Source organism: Hemibagrus wyckioides, linkage group LG09 (genome assembly GCF_019097595.1).
Source record: "Hemibagrus wyckioides isolate EC202008001 linkage group LG09, SWU_Hwy_1.0, whole genome shotgun sequence".
In the NCBI taxonomy this organism is placed as follows: Eukaryota; Metazoa; Chordata; class Actinopteri; order Siluriformes; family Bagridae; genus Hemibagrus; species Hemibagrus wyckioides.
The window spans coordinates 30125657-30143156 of NC_080718.1; the positions used below are offsets into that span (position 1 = coordinate 30125657).

Below are 17500 nucleotides of genomic sequence, written 5' to 3' on the forward strand. Positions count from 1 at the left end.
AATGGAATATTTAGCAGCAGTGTGATGAAGCTCTCTGCTCTCTGTATGTTCAGGTCCAAGGAAACGGCGTGTTTAGGAGCAGGACAGAGCGGCTAATTCACCTGCGCTAATTATTACAGTAATTAAAGGAAAGCTGACGGGAACGAACACGTCATGGTCACGTTAATGAGCTCAGCTTGCTCTCTTTGTTATTGTTTCTTCTTCTTTCAGCTGACGTGACTAAGTGCTTTAAAATGTGAGACACTCCTAAAGCTCTGGAGTTCAGATCAACCACAAGAACGCTGAAGATCCTACAGTTCAGATGTGGGACAGAAACAAGTTCGTGATTGTTAGAGTTTAGAGAAGGTTGGTGGAGTGTGAGGAGTGAAGAGTGTGAGTGATGAAGAAGAGGATGATGTGGGATGGAGTGATTAGATGGAAGAGGATGGAGGGATTAGAGTGAGAGCGAGAGCGACACCACCAGCCTCCTCCCTCACTGCTGCTGTTCACATGCCATCACAGGGAGGGGGAGGAGAAGGAGGAGGACAAACTGCCCCACCACCACCCCACCCCACCCGCTTGTACACACACACACATCCATGGATACACACTCCTATAAACACAAACACAACCACACACTCTCACCAGCACCCAGACGCTCCTCTAATTATCCTACATATTTTAAAGGATCATGACCTGCTGACACCAGAGGAGGTCAAAGGTCACGGTGACTCAAATCATCTACCTTTTATTTTATCATCACATCCTTTAAAAACCGAATAGAGCCGAAAATTCAGCTCCAATTATACATCAGAAATTCACCAGACTGAGGAATCCTCACAAGCAACATCATCCACTATTTATTTATTTATTTATTTATTTATTTATTTATTTATTAACAATATACATATAATTATTCAGCTATTTTTTTTATGAAAGAGAGATTTTGACCTTCTATGATTGGGAAAATAAATAAATAAACTTATAAAAATAAATCAATCAGAAACCATTCAGATTTATTATTTCAGCTACAGAAAAACAAATTATTTTAAAATCTGCTGCATTTATAAAATTTATAATCATTAGAAATCAGATTTTAAAAAAAAAGAAAACATTTTGATCTAAAAATAATGTCTATATTTATGATTATAAATCTAAATATTAACACGCAGGACAAAATATTCACAGTCATGTTTATATTATAATATATTTTAAATAATTAGATGTATTAATAATTAAAATGAACACTTTTTGAAATATTTACTTGTTACTTTTAGTTACTAGATTAATAATTTAGTTAATAGATACCTTTTTTACATTCATTAAAAATGTATTTATTTAATAATAAATTTAAATGTATTATTAATTTTATTTCATTTACAAATCTGTTGCTTTTCTAAATAAACCCCTCCCCACACCTGCGCTAGTCTGCTAGGATTAGCTCAGCTAGCATAGAGCCTTCAGAGCTAGCACAGAGTCTTTATTTACCCTTTAATTACCCCGGGAACCCTGAAGAACCCATAAAGCTTAAACTCCTGACTCTGGGTTCTAGATCTGAAGAACAAAAACATTTACTGAAGTTGAAAAAGCACTGAACACACACACACACACACACACACACAGACTTAGAGGGTTCTTGAAAGGTTGTTAAAGGGTTCTTGGGAGAACTAAGAGAGGATTCTACTTGGCACCATTTCTCATGAACACTCAGGTTTCGGGTTCTGTGTTGTTCAGGGTTCTTTGTAATAATTTGCAGTTCTCTGGTTCTGTGTTATAGAGTTCTGTTTTACTGAAAGGCTGAAAGGTTCATATCCCATTAAGAATCATTCTATTTGGACTGTAATGTTGCTCTGGAGAACCAGAGAACTATTTAAGGTACTAAAGTCTGGAGAATGTGATTAATGAAGAATATATTCATGTGTGATTTTAGTAAATCTTCTAAAGTCTCTCTCTGTCTTTCAGGTTTCGGTGTGTGTGTGTGTGTGTGTGTGTACATGCTGTAGAACCTGTTTGGTTGCTGAGCGACTCTATGGAGTGACCGAGCGAGTGGTGGAGGAATCAGATCCAGTCGGAGTTTAGGAGAGTGAACATCTGAAGAGTGGACGCTTCTCACCTCAGCATCATCATCATCACCAGGTCAGACTCTTTCTCTCTCTCTAACACACACACACACACACAAACACACACACACTGCTGGAAATCCAAAAACACAGACTATAGTGTGTATGTTATTCTCATTTAGTTCCTTTTATTTCCATTTCTAAACTCTGCAGTGAACAAACACAGCGACACGAATCAGTACAAACTTTTATTATTGTTAAAGATTTTATTTTAATGATAAAACCTGGATCAGTAGAGGTGTGGCTTATTTCAGTGTGATCTCAAATATAAATGAACCTCTTTGTTATGAGCTTTCATCTACATCTTCATCCTCATCATCTTCTTCATGATGTAAATCTCTCTCTCTGTAATGTGGAGCTTCACACTGCGTCACACTCACACACTTAAACTGCTGTTAGATTTCTGGACAGATTTATAAAATAAAGCTGGTCATCAGCTCCAGAGAGCAATGTGAGCTGCCGTGTAACTGAGGAGAGAAATCCGAGCAGAGAGAAGTTCCTGAGTTCCTGAGAGGAAACAGCTTTATATTCATCACCAAGGGAAAAGTCAACTTCTGCTCTTTCTCATCCTTTCACTATTCTCTCTGTCTCTCTGTGCTCCGGGAGCCTGGATTAAACCCTCACACGTCTTAATTCAATAAATATTACTTTAATAAATGTTAGATAAATAAATGTTATTTTAATAAATATTAGATTGATAAATTCTACTTTAATAGATATTGCATTAATAAATGTTAGATTATTAAATATTAGATTAATAAATGTTAAATAAATGTTATTTTAATAAATTTTACTTTAATAAATGCAACTTTAATAAATATTACTTTAATTAATATTAGATTAAACACGTGTCTTTTCCTGCAGCGATGCGTCTTCTCCTGCGTCTGGTATAAAAACATTTCATCCTGTAGGGCGACGCCCTCGTTAAAAACGTACAGAAACACGGCTCCGATCCTGGAGCGACGCTAACAGAAACAGGAAGACTTTATAGAATTAGAAATTTATTTCAATTCAGTGCTGCATTCAGAACACAGAGATCTCTACAGACTCCTCGTCTTAGTCACACCCACTTAATGAGATGCAAATAAGCTCATGAATATGACTAGACTCGCTGGGATGGATGAGGAGAGGTGAGAACGTGTGTGTGTGTGTGTGTGTGTGTGTTTGGGGGTTGGGGGGGTGTGCAGGTATGCCAGGCTTCACTCATCTGAACCGACAGGTTTTTCACCTTTCACCATGCTTCACATTCCATTGAGCTGGTGTATCGCCAACACACACACACAGACACACACACACACACACACACACACACACACAGACACAGACACTGTAGATAATGACTGTTTTAAAAGTCATAAAGCTAAGGGTTTAATGGGTGTTTGTGTTGTGCAGTGTTGTTTATAATGTGCTGCAGGAATTCTTCTGAAATTATTCAGGAGTTCAGGTGAGGAAAACCACCCACACACACACACACACACACTCTCTCCTTCACACCTGAGCAGCAGGAGGCCGGATTATTCCGGACCTTCGTTACAGATGTGACACGGAGAGGTCAGGAATGAAAGTAACGTTCAGAGTGAGGGATCAGAGATGGCTGGAGTGTGTGTGTGGAGGGAACAGAGCTGATACAGTTAGCTTTTATCTGATCACCTCATTATTAATTGTGTATTAATTGTGTATGTGCCAGGTTCAAGCCACGCCCACTCGCAACACACTGTTAGTATAAACACTTCACATCTGGAGAGAATGATAAATGTAAAAAAAATCAACATTTCTTATGAAGTCACATGAAGTCGAGCTGATGTCACAAACTGCCAGCTGATTGGTCTTCCTCCAAAAGTCTCGTTACCATCCACACACACACACACACACACATAATACTCATTTAATACGGAACAACTGAAGAGAACTGAAACACAACCCTGATGATCTGATTACTGAACACGGAACCATGAAAGGTCACATGGTCATGTTTACAACAATCAGCTGTGTGACTCTGTAATTATACAGACACACACACACACACACACACAAACACACATACATGCACATACACCCATACACATACATGCATACACACACACACACAGACCCCCCCCCCACACACAAACACATACACACACATATACACACACGCTCATACACCTTCATACATGCACAGTCTCACACAGTCACAGTCTCACACACACACACACTTAAACACGCACTGACACGCATACACCTACATACACACACTCACACATGCATACACACACCTTCATATACGCACACACCTATACACACACAGTCATACACAATCACACACACACACACACACACACACACATAGTCTTACCGGTGTTTTTTTCAGTGTGTTTTGTCTGTTAGTGAATTATCACAGAACTCAGACACACAGTGTGTGTGTGTGTGTTAATATCTTTAATATAAATTAGAATTATTTTCTAGATCAGTTGCTTATTAGAACCAGTGTTCGGTTGAAGGGGGGAACAAACTTTTGCACAGGCTGTTTTGTCAGTGCTAGACGTGTGTGTGTGTGTTCTTAAAATGTCAGATTTCTGCATTTTCTTTCAAACTGTATTCATTTATTCATGTATTCATCTCAGATTTTATAAGCAGTAATAAACGTATTAAAAACATCCCAGAGAAAGTTTAAATAAAAGTTCTGCTGCTGCGAGAGAACTGATAAAAGGGTTCACCAGGGTTCTCTGTCTAAACATCACACACACACACACACACACACACACACACACTTCATTCTCACTGTAGTTACTTCAGGATTATTTTAGATGTAGAAAGAATTCTTTAAGAAATAAAACGTTTAAATAAGGAACTTTATTAAAAAAATTTTTTATCAAATTTTTAATCAGACTTTTATTTAGTGTTAAGATATTTCATCTTCTTGGTTTAATTCTTTACTCTTCTTTATTTACATCTGAAACACATCTAATCAGACTACAGATTAAAAAATTTCACTTTACCTGTTGTTTTAAACAGCTAAAACCTGGCATAAAATAAATATTTACACTATTAGCGTTGTAAATAAAAGTTTAATACGCATGTTGAAATCCTTTTTAACACAGCTTAAAAAGGATCAGTTTATCCACAGAACTTTATTATAATGATGCTGATGTCAGAATAAACACCCTAAAAGATTTATTTTAATCCTCCATGTATGTTTTTAACTCACATATTAGCTTACTAGCATACAAATAACTGTTCATCCATCCATTTTCTATACCCGCTTTATTCCTAATCAGGGTCATGGGGACCTGCTGGAGTCTATCCCAGGACACATTGGGTGAAAGGCAGGGGTTCACCCTGGACAGGTCACCAGTCCATCACAGGGCCACACATATAGACAGACAAACACACACACTCACACTCACTCCTATGGGCAATTTAGATCAACCTAATGTACGTTTTTGGACTTTTGGAAAGCAGTGTAAACCCACGCAGGCACGGGGAGAACATGCAAACTCCACACAGAAAGGCCTGTTTGAACCCAGGATTCAAACCCAGGACCTTCTTGCTGTGAGGTAATAGTGCTAACCACTAAGCCATCATGCTGCCCAACTTACTGTTCAATTCAACTTAATTCTTAACAATGGAACGTCACAAAAAGCGGCTTTAGATAAATCTATAAATGACATAAATAGATAAATAAATAAATCCCTGTCCTAGATCCATGGAGATCTACCTGTTTTCTAGGTGTTTAGGTGTATTATTCTATTCATGTGAAAGTATCAACATATAATTTATCTTTAGATTGTAAAGAATGTGACTGGTGACTTGAACACCATCAAGCTCCTTCGAAGAGATGTGGCAGGGTAGGGTAGCGTCATAAGGATGTCTTTCTTTCTTTTTAACCTGTTGTACAGCATTTCTGAACAGTCATGACTCCCTGCTCTGGGACGAAAAACATGCTAAGCATGCTAAGCGTGCAAGTGTGAACGAACCCGTGACAGTGGGGAAACTGAAGAATGTCTCGATTCGTGAATTTCCAGGCAAATAAAAGCCACTACGCTGTAATTAAAGTTGATTTTCTGCCATTTTGTCTCCGCAGATTACAGGACCCTGTTTTTTTCCGTGATATGCAGCTGTAGACGTCATTAAGAGATAATGGTGAGTTTCCTTCATGTCGGTTTGCTAAATTTACTTTAAAACATCCATATAAACAATCCTGTTCTGTTGATGAGGGGCTGTGGTAGATTAGTGGTTAAGGTGCTTGTCTATTGCACTGAGTTCAACTGAGTTCGAATCCTAGGTCCACCAAGCTGCCACTGCTGGGCCCCTGAACAGGGTCCCTGAGCAAGGCCCTTAACCCTCAATTGCTCAGTTGTTTAAAAAATTAGATAAATGTAAGTTGCTCTGGATAAAGGTGTCTGCCAAATGCCAGAAATGTAAATGTTGATGATCTCTCACAGAATGGGGAAATACGGACCTCTGCTCTCAGCGGTGTGTTTAACACTGGAATCAAAGAACCTGCAATCAACGTAATGCAAGGTAATGATCCCACTCTGGGTTTCATGCTTAGCAAAAGCTTAGTTGCAAAACTGATTACTAACCAACCTTCTTTGATTAGATGAGAAGATCGACTGTGCCATAGTTCACTTGGGTCACCTCAGTAAAGATCAAGCGTCGAATTTACTCAAGGTCCTTCATACTTATGATGAGAACCTTGAAATTAAAACCAAACCCAGTGCAAGTGGTGGACTGGTAAGAAACATCTTAAAATTACAAACTAAATGAACAGTATCTGGTTTCTAAATATATACCGATGATGTGCTGCAATGTATTCTTGACTTTTCTTTTTCATGTCCTTTCCATAGAGATTCGGTGATTTGTTTCTAAAAGGTGAAGCTCCAAAATTTCAAGCACCATCTGCTGACATCCAAGGGCTAAATGGAAATTTAAGTCTCCCAGGTATCAAAGGTGACCTCTCGGCTCCTTCCGTGAACGAACTCCCAGAGATGAACCTGAAGGGTTCCACACCAGAGCTGACAGTCGGGGACAGGGGCAAGTTCACCATGCCAACCATTGGCATGACGGGGCCAAAACTTAAAGGCGCTAATCTAGATGGCAGCATCACTTCTCCGACGCTGAACTCTCCAGATCTGTGCTCTACAACCCCTAAGTTCCAAATGCCAAAATTTCAGGGCAGTTCTCTTGATTTCGATGCCAATGCACCTGATGTAGATGTGGATCTGCCAAATGCTGAACTGAGAGGCCCGAAGCTTAACGCTGAACTTCCAGATGCTGACATTGAAGGAGCTTCCAAAATTAAATGGCCCAAATTCAAGAAACCCAAAGGAAAAGTGAAAGGACAGTTGGGAGACATTGATGCCGATCTGAATACTCCAGACATCAATATGACAGCACCCAAAGTGAATGCAGACATCAATGCACCAAATGTTGATATTCATGGCCAGGATGTTGATATCAATACTCCAAAAGTAAATATCGGTGCCCCGTCTGCAAAATCAAAGTTTCTCACTCTCAAGCTTCCAAAGTTAAACAAACCAAAGGTGGAAGGACCAAATCTTGATGCAGACATAAAGACACCAGATTTGGATGTAGGCGTGAACCTGCCAAAAGCTAAGCTTGAAGGGCCAGCCATAGATGCCAAAGCTCCAGATCTCAAATTCTCTGCACCAAAGGTAGAAGGTGCTATTGGTACACCAGACCTAGACTTCAAAACTCCTAAAATTGATGCTGAAGCTCCATCTGCTAAATTCAAGCTACCCAAACTGCCCAAATTTAATGCCCCTAGTGGAAAAATCAAAGGACCAAATGTAGATGCTGATCTGAATGTCCCGGATGTTGATGTCAATGGAGATGTGAACCTGAAAACTCCCACAATTGATGCCCCATCTGCAAAACTAAAAAAGCCACATATTAAGATGCCTAAATTCAGTCTTACTGCTCCAAGAGTAAAAGCACCAAATGTTGATGCAAATCTGCGAGCACCAGATGTAGATGTGAACCTACCATCAGGTGAGCTCAAAGGCCCTAATCTGGACCTAAAGGCACCCAAGATTGACGGTTCTCTAGATTTGCCAAAAGCTGACGTGAAAAGTCCAAATCTTAACCTTCATGCAAAATCACCAGATCTTAACCTCACTGCTCCAGATGTAGATCTGAACCTACCAAAAGGAGAAATCAAGGGCCCTGATGTGGATCTAAATGCCCCTAATGTTGATGCCCCATCTGGAAAATTAAAGGTGCCACACTTCAAAATGCCTAAATTCAACCTCTCTGGACCAAGGGTCAAAGGACCAAATGTTGACGCAGACCTGAATGCCCCAAACATAGACATGGATTTACCTAAGGCAGATCTCAGAGGACCTGATCTTAACCTGAATGCACCAAAGGTTGATCTCTCTAGTCCAGATGTGGACCTGAACATGCCAAAGGGAAGTCTTCAAGGCCCTGATGTAGACCTGAAGGTCCCAGATGCCAACCTTGATGCCCCATCTGGAAAAGTAAAGGTGCCACACTTCAAGATGCCCAAATTCAACCTCTCTGGACCAAGGGTCAAAGGACCAAATGTTGATGCAGACCTGAATGCCCCAAACATAGACTTGGATCTACCTAAGGCAGATCTCAGAGGACCTGATCTTAACCTGAATGCACCAAAGGTTGATATCTCGAGTCCAGATGTGGACCTGAACTTGCCAAAGGGAAGTCTTCAAGGCCCTGATGTAGATCTGAAGGTCCCAGATGCCAACATTGATGCCCCATCTGGAAAATTAAAGATGCCTCACCTCAAGATGCCCAAATTCAACCTCTCTGGACCGAAGGTCAAAGGGCCAAATATTGATGCAGACCTGAATGCCCCAAACATAGACATGGATCTACCTAAGGCAGATCTTAGAGGACCTGATCTTAACCTGAACGCACCGAAGGTTGATCTCTCGAGTCCAGATGTAGACCTGAACTTGCAGAAAGGAAGTCTTCAAAGCCCTGATGTAGATCTGAAGGTCCCAGATGCCAACATTGATGCCCCATCTGGAAAATTTAAGATGCCTCACCTTAAGCTCCCCAAATTCAACGTCTCTGGACCAAACGTTAATGAGCCTAACCTGAATGCAGATTTGAATGCTTCTCTTCCTAAGATTGATGGAGAACTGAACAAACCAGATGTTGACCTAAATCTACCAAACACTAAATTCAGTGCACCTGATGTTGACGTGAAACTACCCAAAGCTGATGTTAAGGTTCCTGATGTGGATGTTAAGACTCCGGAATTAGAGGCCCCATCTGGAAAGTTTAAATTGTTCACTCTCAAAAAACCCAAAATCGGTGTATCCGGTCCTAAAGTAAAGACTCCAGACGTCGACGTCAATGCTTCGGTCAAAAGTCCAGACCTCAACCTATCAGCCCCAACAATTGATGCAGATGTTAAAGCTCCAAATGCCAGTGTGAACCTGCCTACAGCTGATCTCAAAGGTCCCAGTGTTGATGTAGATGCCCCTAAAGGAAAGATCAAATTTCCAACACTGAAACGGTTTAATATTTCTGGTCCTAAAGTAAAATCACCTGATTTTGATGAACCCGATGTGAGCTTGTCCACACCCAAAGTTGAGAGCCCTAACGTCGATCTGAGCTTACCCAAAGGAGAGCTTAATGTAGAATCTCCAGACATCAATGTTGATGGGTCTAAGAGTAAATTAAAGTGGCCGTTCAAACGGTCAAACAACGGATCCATCGAAGCGAAAGTAGATACCGTTGACGTGAACATGGATGGCAGCATAGTCAGTCCGGATGCAGACGTCAACCTTCCAAAAAGTCTGCCCATGTTCAAAACACACCGACTTCCCAACAGCAAATTTGATGATTTCCTGCAAGAAGCTACTGGAGCTGTTGACCTTAATACCAACACCACTAAAGTAGAACCACAGGCCGGGATCTCCTCAGGTCCAATCCTCCCCAGGATCAAAGCCGGGTGGAAATCATCCACAGGAACTCTCGACTCTAACGGACACACACCGACAATCGACATCAAAGAAAGGCTACGACTTTTTGCAGCACGCTCCACCAGCGACCTCACAGCACCTTCCAGCATCAATCTGGAGAACGCTGAACTCCCAAACAAGTCTACTGCGGTGAAACGAGGAACGTTTAAAGTGACGAATCCCGACACCGATAAGGACTATCCGATAATCAGCAAGGAAAAGAAACTTTCTCTGAGTCTGAACAACATGCTTGGGTTGAGCGCCGACTCAGATGCTGAAGAATAGCTTCAAGACTTCAAACTTTAACCCTCGAAAATGATAAAATGATTATTTTATTATATTTCTTTTGTTTACATTATTATTAAAGCTGTTTTTTTCTAAACACTATCACTGGGCATAAATATAAAGAATACAGAATGATGTAAAAAAAAAATAAAGATTTTTTTTTTTAATTTTGTATTTATGTGGGTGAAGTTTAGTATGTTGTCAGATATAATACCTAACTACAAAACTTCTAACTTCTATTTTGTATAAAGTACCACTGTGTCAATCATGATATAGTTACAAGAATTGTGATATGAAGGAAAACATGTTGCATTTTATTTACCATATAAACCATTTTATGTACAATTAAAATGAACGGAATTACTTTATATCTATTTTTTTCTTGATATTTATCAGTATTGTTATTAATGGGGGAAAATCCTGTTTATTTACAATGATATTAGGACTTTATGTTTGTAACAAACTTCCCTCTTCTCTAACTGTAAAATATTTAGATACATGTCACTTTTTCAATAAATTAAAATTTGTCAGTTCATCCTTGTCGTTTTTCTCTTTACCACATGATAATTTGTTTTTCTTTTCGTGTTAGAGAACTAGCTTTGCTTTCAAGTCATGTCTCAGGCTCTAATATTAATCGACACATTTATTTATGAAAATGAAACACACTTGTACATGTACAAACACACACAACGTGACCCACGTGTACAACAGCTGCGAGGATCATCTTCAGGATTTCTGACTTTTTGACTTAAAAATAAAACAACAACAAAAATATCATGTTTAGGTGCAACTCACATGACACAAACAGGAGAGTTTTAAACTAATGGATTTTACTCAATACTCTGATTATTTCTATTATTTCTGAAACATTCTTTCTCCGGCTGTTTAAAAAAATAAAGGAAATCAAATCATAGTAAAACCTCCTGAAGAAAACACAAAATCTTTTATTTTACCATTTTTATTTGATAATGAAATTGCTAATTTATTTCTAAAATAAACTCAAACATTTAAGTGCAAGGTGAAAGGTTATTGTCCTCAAACTGACCTCTACCTGAACACACCTTTACACACGTTCACACTAGCAAGTAACAAAACGACAAATGAAATTTGAATAAAAATTTATGGAATTTAAAAAAAAGTAAGAAATGTAAACGAATGTCTGGAGCGATTCCCCAGTCCAGTCCTCTGTCTGTCCATTCAGTTCCCATTTAACTCTCAAACTGGAAGAATGTGTGGTGATCTTCTCTTGTCGTATACAAGCTCTCATTAAACATGTACAGAAGTAAAGTAGAGCTGGGGTAGCAGAGTTCAGCCTCTGGTGAGTGAACGTAGCTGTAAATGTTAGCTTTGTCAATCGAATCCTAGTATGAAGCTAATGACAGCATAAATCACACACCTGATTTTCTGTGTGTTATTTAATTTGTGTTGAACTTTAGAAGTTGTACAGATACGCTACTGTCCGGTCGCTCGCTTGTGTGAACACATCTATGGCCTCCACTGATAACCGCTACACAGAAGATATCCAGAGTTCTTTTCAGAGGGCAGCAGAAGGACCTAGCTTTAGCACAGAAGTGTCAGATATGCCATAATTCCACTCAGCAGACAGCGAGGGTTGTAAAGTACGCAACACAGCAGAGCTTCCCAACACAAAATCACTGCATGAACAATGAAGCGTGAAGAACCGTAAAGTCCCTCTTATTTAAACCCTCTGAGGTTCTCTGCAGAAGCTTCTGATCAGAGTGAACCCTTCACTACCAAAAGAACCACAGAGGAACTCACTGTTGGGTTCTGCACAGAAGAGATCTTTCAATGTGTCCCTGTGATGTTTTAATAGAGATCCATAAATCCAGTCCTTTGATGGATCCTTTGATGTTCTGTGCAGAACCTTGTTTCCTGGAGCTGTTTCCCTATATGAGTCTGACTATCCAAAGAACCCAAGAGGAACCCTTATGTCTGAGAACCTCAGAAGAATCTCGGTACTGCATGTCAGCCTCAGGGTTTGAATAAAATCTTTCATGTTGTATTTATACTAATTAATGCTCCGTCAGTGTGTTACCCAGAATGCACTCTGTATTCTGTCTGGGTCTCTGAGTGGTCAATGGACACTTCGATCTTTACCTTATGGCTTCTATTCCCTGATTTACTGATCAACATCACCATGGCAACAGAGGGGTCATTCGCTGTTAATGTTCAATTTAAAATGATTAAATGAAGAAATAAAACTGGGTTGCGTAATATAAACACTCCAGAAAGTCCACATATGAAAAACAGCAGGATCCATGACCAGTCCAGCAGCATGTCCACTCTGGGTCTAAAAAAACACGAGCCTCATGTCAGTCTTTCACTATGTGTCCATTTTTTTTTTGGTGCTAACGTACCCGTTTCCAGCGTGAGGGCCAGTCGTTCTCCACCCAGTGCTGAAGAAGCCGTAGCACGTCGATGCGCTGGTAGAACTGGCAGAGCTTGGTCAGCTCCGTCACGGGTTTCTGGCTGTAGCGGAACAGGAACTCCTGAGTGGGGCTGTGGTAGGTGGAGCCGTGCGTCCGCTGCTCCAGCATCATCAGCTCGTCGTAGCTCATGCCCCAGCGGCTGGCAAAGTTCTTCCAGTTCTTGACGGTGTAGTGTGCAGGGTCCAGCTTCAGCCGCAGCGTGTGGAGGAGATCCTCATCGTCCAGCAGGTCACTGATTTTTGGAGGTGGAATGGAGCAGAGGCATTTCTCACAGGAGCTGGACAAGCACTGCAGATCCGGGGTGAACTCTGAGGTGGACATGATGGGATGGTCATTACGGTGACTAAATCAATTAATAATAATAATAACGGTAAGAAGAAGAAGAAGAAGAAGAAAAGGAGGAGAAGGAGAAGGAGAAGGAAAAGAAGCAACACAAGGAGTAACACGTGTAACACAAACCTGGAGTAATGGATCCTGGACAGATTAATGCACTTGCTTCATTTTCAACAGGCTGCAACACAATAGAACAGAGTCAATAAAACAAACAAACAAACAAACAAACATGGGACTTGAGACTTGAGAATGAGATAGATCAACACCAGTAAGAGTTTCTGTGGTGGTGGTGGTGAGCAATGTTAAATGTGTAAACACTGGAACCTCCCAAAAAAATAAAAAAGCCTTAATAAAGGAACTTGTTCCATCACCAGTTAATCAGTTCAGCCTCAGAGCTGTGGGTTCGAATCGTGTGACCAGATCAGTGATCCTCCAGGATTCAAAATAATCACAGCTTTATTTTGTTCAGAAACCTGGAGCGTTGAACGAAAAACAGAACAACGAGATCTGAGAATCATCTTGTGTTTAGGATCTTCAACATTTAACCTTCAAGAACTTTCTCATGTGAGGAGCTTTCTGTGCAACGGAATTGTGGGTTTAGAAAGTTCTTAGAGATGCTGCAGTAAAAAAAAAATATCAACATTATTTCATCTAGCATCTAGGGCTCTTCTGGTAAGATTCCATGTAGAACGCTGCACATGGTTTTCAGAAACAATAAAAAGTGAGACCATGTGAGGAACCTGTTTCTCCTTACAGTGTAAGCTTACTGCTTACTGCTGAAGCTCCAAGCTGAAGTCCTGGTGCTTTTTCTTGTAGTTCCTCAGGAGGAACCTTTAAAACATCTATGTGGAACCCACCAGCTGAGAGGTTTAGTTATTTAGGTTTATCAGTAAGTTCCTTAAAGATCTGACTGAATTATTAGACTTGCTCTCTCACATTGTCTTATCAACGACTCGAAGCTTTAACTATGCCAAGAACCCTTCAGGAACCCGTGTTCCTCAGACTGTAAGCTCACGCTGAAGCCTCATGTGAAGCAGCACGAGTCACAGTTGGAACTCTGAACACACGCTGTTCTTAATCACCTTAATGATCTGGATAATTGCTGGAAATCGCTCTTTCACAGCTCTTCAAGAACATTTCATATTCATATTCATATTTTCATATAAATATTAATCTGTGCCTCATTTAAAACCTGGTTCATTTTCACCTAAAAAAGCAGCAGTGAAATAAATGAAACACGAGGAGAAACCAAACTCCAACTAGATCTAAAAACATCAGAGAATTCTGACTAAACTTGAGAAAACAACAGAATATCTGTACTTGGTGCCAAAGGAGCTTCAACAAAGTACTGGGCAGAGGCTGTGAGTACTTATGTACATGTGTTTTTTACATTTACATTTCTGGTATTTGGCAGATCCTCTTATCCAGAGCGACATACAAAAGTGCTTTAAGTCTCTATCATTGAAAACATTAACACTGGGTCAATAGATTACAGACTCAGGATACCATTAGTCTAAAATTGGAATTTTTTAAATATTTTTTTTATAAACATATAACAATACATAAACAGGGAAAGATAAGAGCTAGTTTAAGTGCTTCAGGAAGAGGTACACTATATTGCCAAAAGTATTCGCTCACCTGCCTTGACTCGCATATGAACTTAAGTGACATCCCATTCCTAATCCATAGGGTTCAATATGACGTCGGTCCACCCTTTGCAGCTATAACAGCTTCAACTCTTCTGGGAAGGCTGTCCACAAGGTTTAGGAGTGTGTTTATGGGAATTTTTGACCATTCTTCCAGAAGCGCATTTGTGAGGTCACACACTGATGTTGGACGAGAAGGCCTGGCTCTCAGTCTCCGCTCTAATTCATCCCAAAGGTGTTCTATGGGGTTGAGGTCAGGACTCTGTGCAGGCCAGTCAAGTTCATCCACACCAGACTCTGTCATCCATGTCTTTATGGACCTTGCTTTGGTCACTGGTGCACAGTCATGTTGGAAGAGGAAGGGGCCAGCTCCAAACTGTTCCCACAAAGTTGGGAGCATGGAATTGTCCAAAATGTCTTGGTATGCTGAAGCATTCAGAGTTCCTTTCACTGGAACTAAGGGGCCAAGCCCAGCTCCTGAAAAACAACCCCACACCATAATCCCCCCTCCACCAAACTTTACACTTGGCACAATGCAGTCAGACAAGTACCGTTCTCCTGGCAACCGCCAAACCCAGACTCGTCCATCAGATTGCCAGATGGAGAAGCGCGATTGGTCACTCCAGAGAACGCGTCTCCACTGCTCTAGAGTCCAGTGGCGGCGTGCTTTACACCACTGCATCCGACGCTTTGCATTGCACTTGGTGATGTATGGCTTGGATGCAGCTGCTCGGCCATGGAAACCCATTCCATGAAGCTCTCTGCGCACTGTTCTTGAGCTAATCTGAAGGCCACATGAAGTTTGGAGGTCTGTAGCGATGGACTCTGCAGAAAGTTGGCGACCTCTTCGCACTATGCGCCTCAGCATCCGCTGACCCCGCTCCATCAGTTTACGTGGCCTACCACTTCGTGGCTGAGTTGCTGTCGTTCCCAAACACTTCCACGTTCTTATAATACAGCTGACAGTTGACTGTGGAATATTTAGGAGCGAGGAAATTTCACGACTGGATTTGTTGCACAGGTGGCATCCTATCACAGTTCCACGCTGGAATTCACTGAGCTCCTGAGAGCGACCCATTCTTTCACAAATGTTTGTAAAAACAGTCTGCATGCCTAGGTGCTTGATTTTATACACCTGTGGCCATGGAAGTGATTGGAACACCTGATTCTGATTATTTGGATGGGTGAGCGAATACTTTTGGCAATATAGTGTATGTCTTAAGACGTTGTTTGAAGACAGTCAGAGACTCTGCTGTACGGACATCTAGGGGAAGTTCATTCCACCACCTCGGTGCCAGAACAGAGAAGAGTCTAGATGAATACCTACCACTGACCCTGAGAGATGGTGGACCAGTCGGGCAGTGCTAGTGGATCTGAGAGAGTGAGGGTCAGTGTGAGGAGTAATAAGAGCTTTGAGGTCAGATGGTGCTGGTCCATTCTTGGCTTTGTAGGCAAGCATCAGTGCTTTGAATCTGGTGCAGCTTCAGGAAGCCAGTGGAGGAGCAGCAGTGGGGTGGTGTGGGAGAACTTAGACTGGATGAAGACAAGTCACACAGCTGCATTTTGGATCATTTGCAGTGGACAAACTGCATTCAGAGGAAGACCTGCCAGTAGAGAGCTGCAGAGAAGTCCAGTCTCCAAATGACCAGAGACTGAACAAGCACCTGAGCATCCTGTGTGGATAGAAATGGTCAAATCCTTCTGATGTTCTTCTGATCTGAAACCGACATGAGCGCATCACATTAGCAACATGAGAGGAAAAGGACAGTTGATTGTCCATGGCTACCCCGAGGTCACGAGCAGTGGCTGAAGGGGAGATCATTGAGTTGTTCAGAGATAATGCAAGATCCTGGGCTGGGGATGAATCACCTGGGGTGACCAGCAGTTCAGTTTTTATTTTTAATAAATTTGTAAAGAACAAACTTCTTTCACGTTTTCATGCTGGGGGATTGTGTGTAGAATTTTGAGCAATATAATGAATTTAATCCATTTTGGAATAAAGCTGTAACACAACATGTGAAGTGAAGCTCTGTGAATACTTTCCAGATACACTGTAGGTCTGTCCTGCTGTCGTGATCAGGTGTTATATTTCTATCTGTGGACTTTGTCGTGTTATCCAGGTTTTTATTCTCTGGTGTTTTGTTGAGGTTATTAAGTTTCCATGTCATACTTATGGTTTATTTCTGTTTTGTTTAGTTAAATAAAAGCAGTACACGTACTGACCCCCTGTGTTCGGGTCTGATCTGCTACCACAGGTCATCGAGCTGACGGCTGGATCCGGGTTCGATCCCCACCATCTGCGGTGTCTGTCTCTGTTTGTTACAGTGGTTTTCATTAAAATCTCACGCATACAACTTTATATATTTATTACAATTATTCACTGAGCACAGACCTATATAGTATAACTACAGGATTTTCTGACCCCCTGGGCAGTGAGGTCCTTTATAATTGTCACCACCTTTCACACCGCTAGTTATGACCCTGCCCAAACTGTACAGCAATGCATGATGGGAACCACGCTACATGGCGTGTGGTTTAGCTATAGTGACACACACCGTGAATCACAAGTTAAGGATCTTTGGTGATGAGGAGTTCAGTGTGTGAGAAGATCATGTGAAGCTGGAAGATGTCCAGGAGCTGAATGGTGTCCTGATGCACCTGAAGCTGCAGCCGGGGGGCAGGTACGAGGACAAGACGCCAAATCAGTCCCCAGAGAAGGACTGGAGCACAAA

At 41.1% G+C, this 17500-nt stretch overlaps 2 protein-coding genes across 2 annotated transcripts in view; one reads left to right on the plus strand and one right to left on the minus strand.

Annotated features, from left to right (window-relative positions):
• The first annotated feature begins 1987 nt into the window (after positions 1 to 1987).
• On the plus strand, positions 1988 to 10672 carry si:ch211-125o16.4 (neuroblast differentiation-associated protein AHNAK). The gene is made up of 5 exons (XM_058399127.1): positions 1988 to 2115; positions 6163 to 6221; positions 6524 to 6602; positions 6682 to 6815; positions 6929 to 10672. Exons 2-5 carry the CDS (start codon positions 6219 to 6221, stop codon positions 10337 to 10339), a joined length of 3627 nt encoding a protein of 1208 aa, XP_058255110.1. The 5' UTR covers positions 1988 to 2115; positions 6163 to 6218; the 3' UTR covers positions 10340 to 10672.
• Positions 10673 to 10693: 21 nt separating this feature from the next.
• edaradd (EDAR-associated death domain) overlaps positions 10694 to 17500 on the minus strand; it is a 43738-nt gene continuing 36931 nt past the window's right edge. Inside the window, exons 5-6 of the mRNA XM_058399128.1 lie at positions 13249 to 13300; positions 10694 to 13097 (exon numbers count right to left, since the gene is read on the minus strand). Of these exons, the coding sequence (XP_058255111.1) occupies positions 12709 to 13097; positions 13249 to 13300 (441 nt within the window). The 3' untranslated portion in view covers positions 10694 to 12708. The remainder of the gene's footprint in view (positions 13098 to 13248; positions 13301 to 17500) is intronic.

Excerpts from the sequence above, each read along its gene's own strand:
- si:ch211-125o16.4 (XM_058399127.1), top strand. Across the intron at positions 6,603-6,681 it reads TGCAATCAACGTAATGCAAG|ATGAGAAGATCGACTGTGCC; the intron begins GTAATGATCCCA and ends TTCTTTGATTAG. Across the intron at positions 6,816-6,928 it reads CCAGTGCAAGTGGTGGACTG|AGATTCGGTGATTTGTTTCT; the intron begins GTAAGAAACATC and ends TCCTTTCCATAG.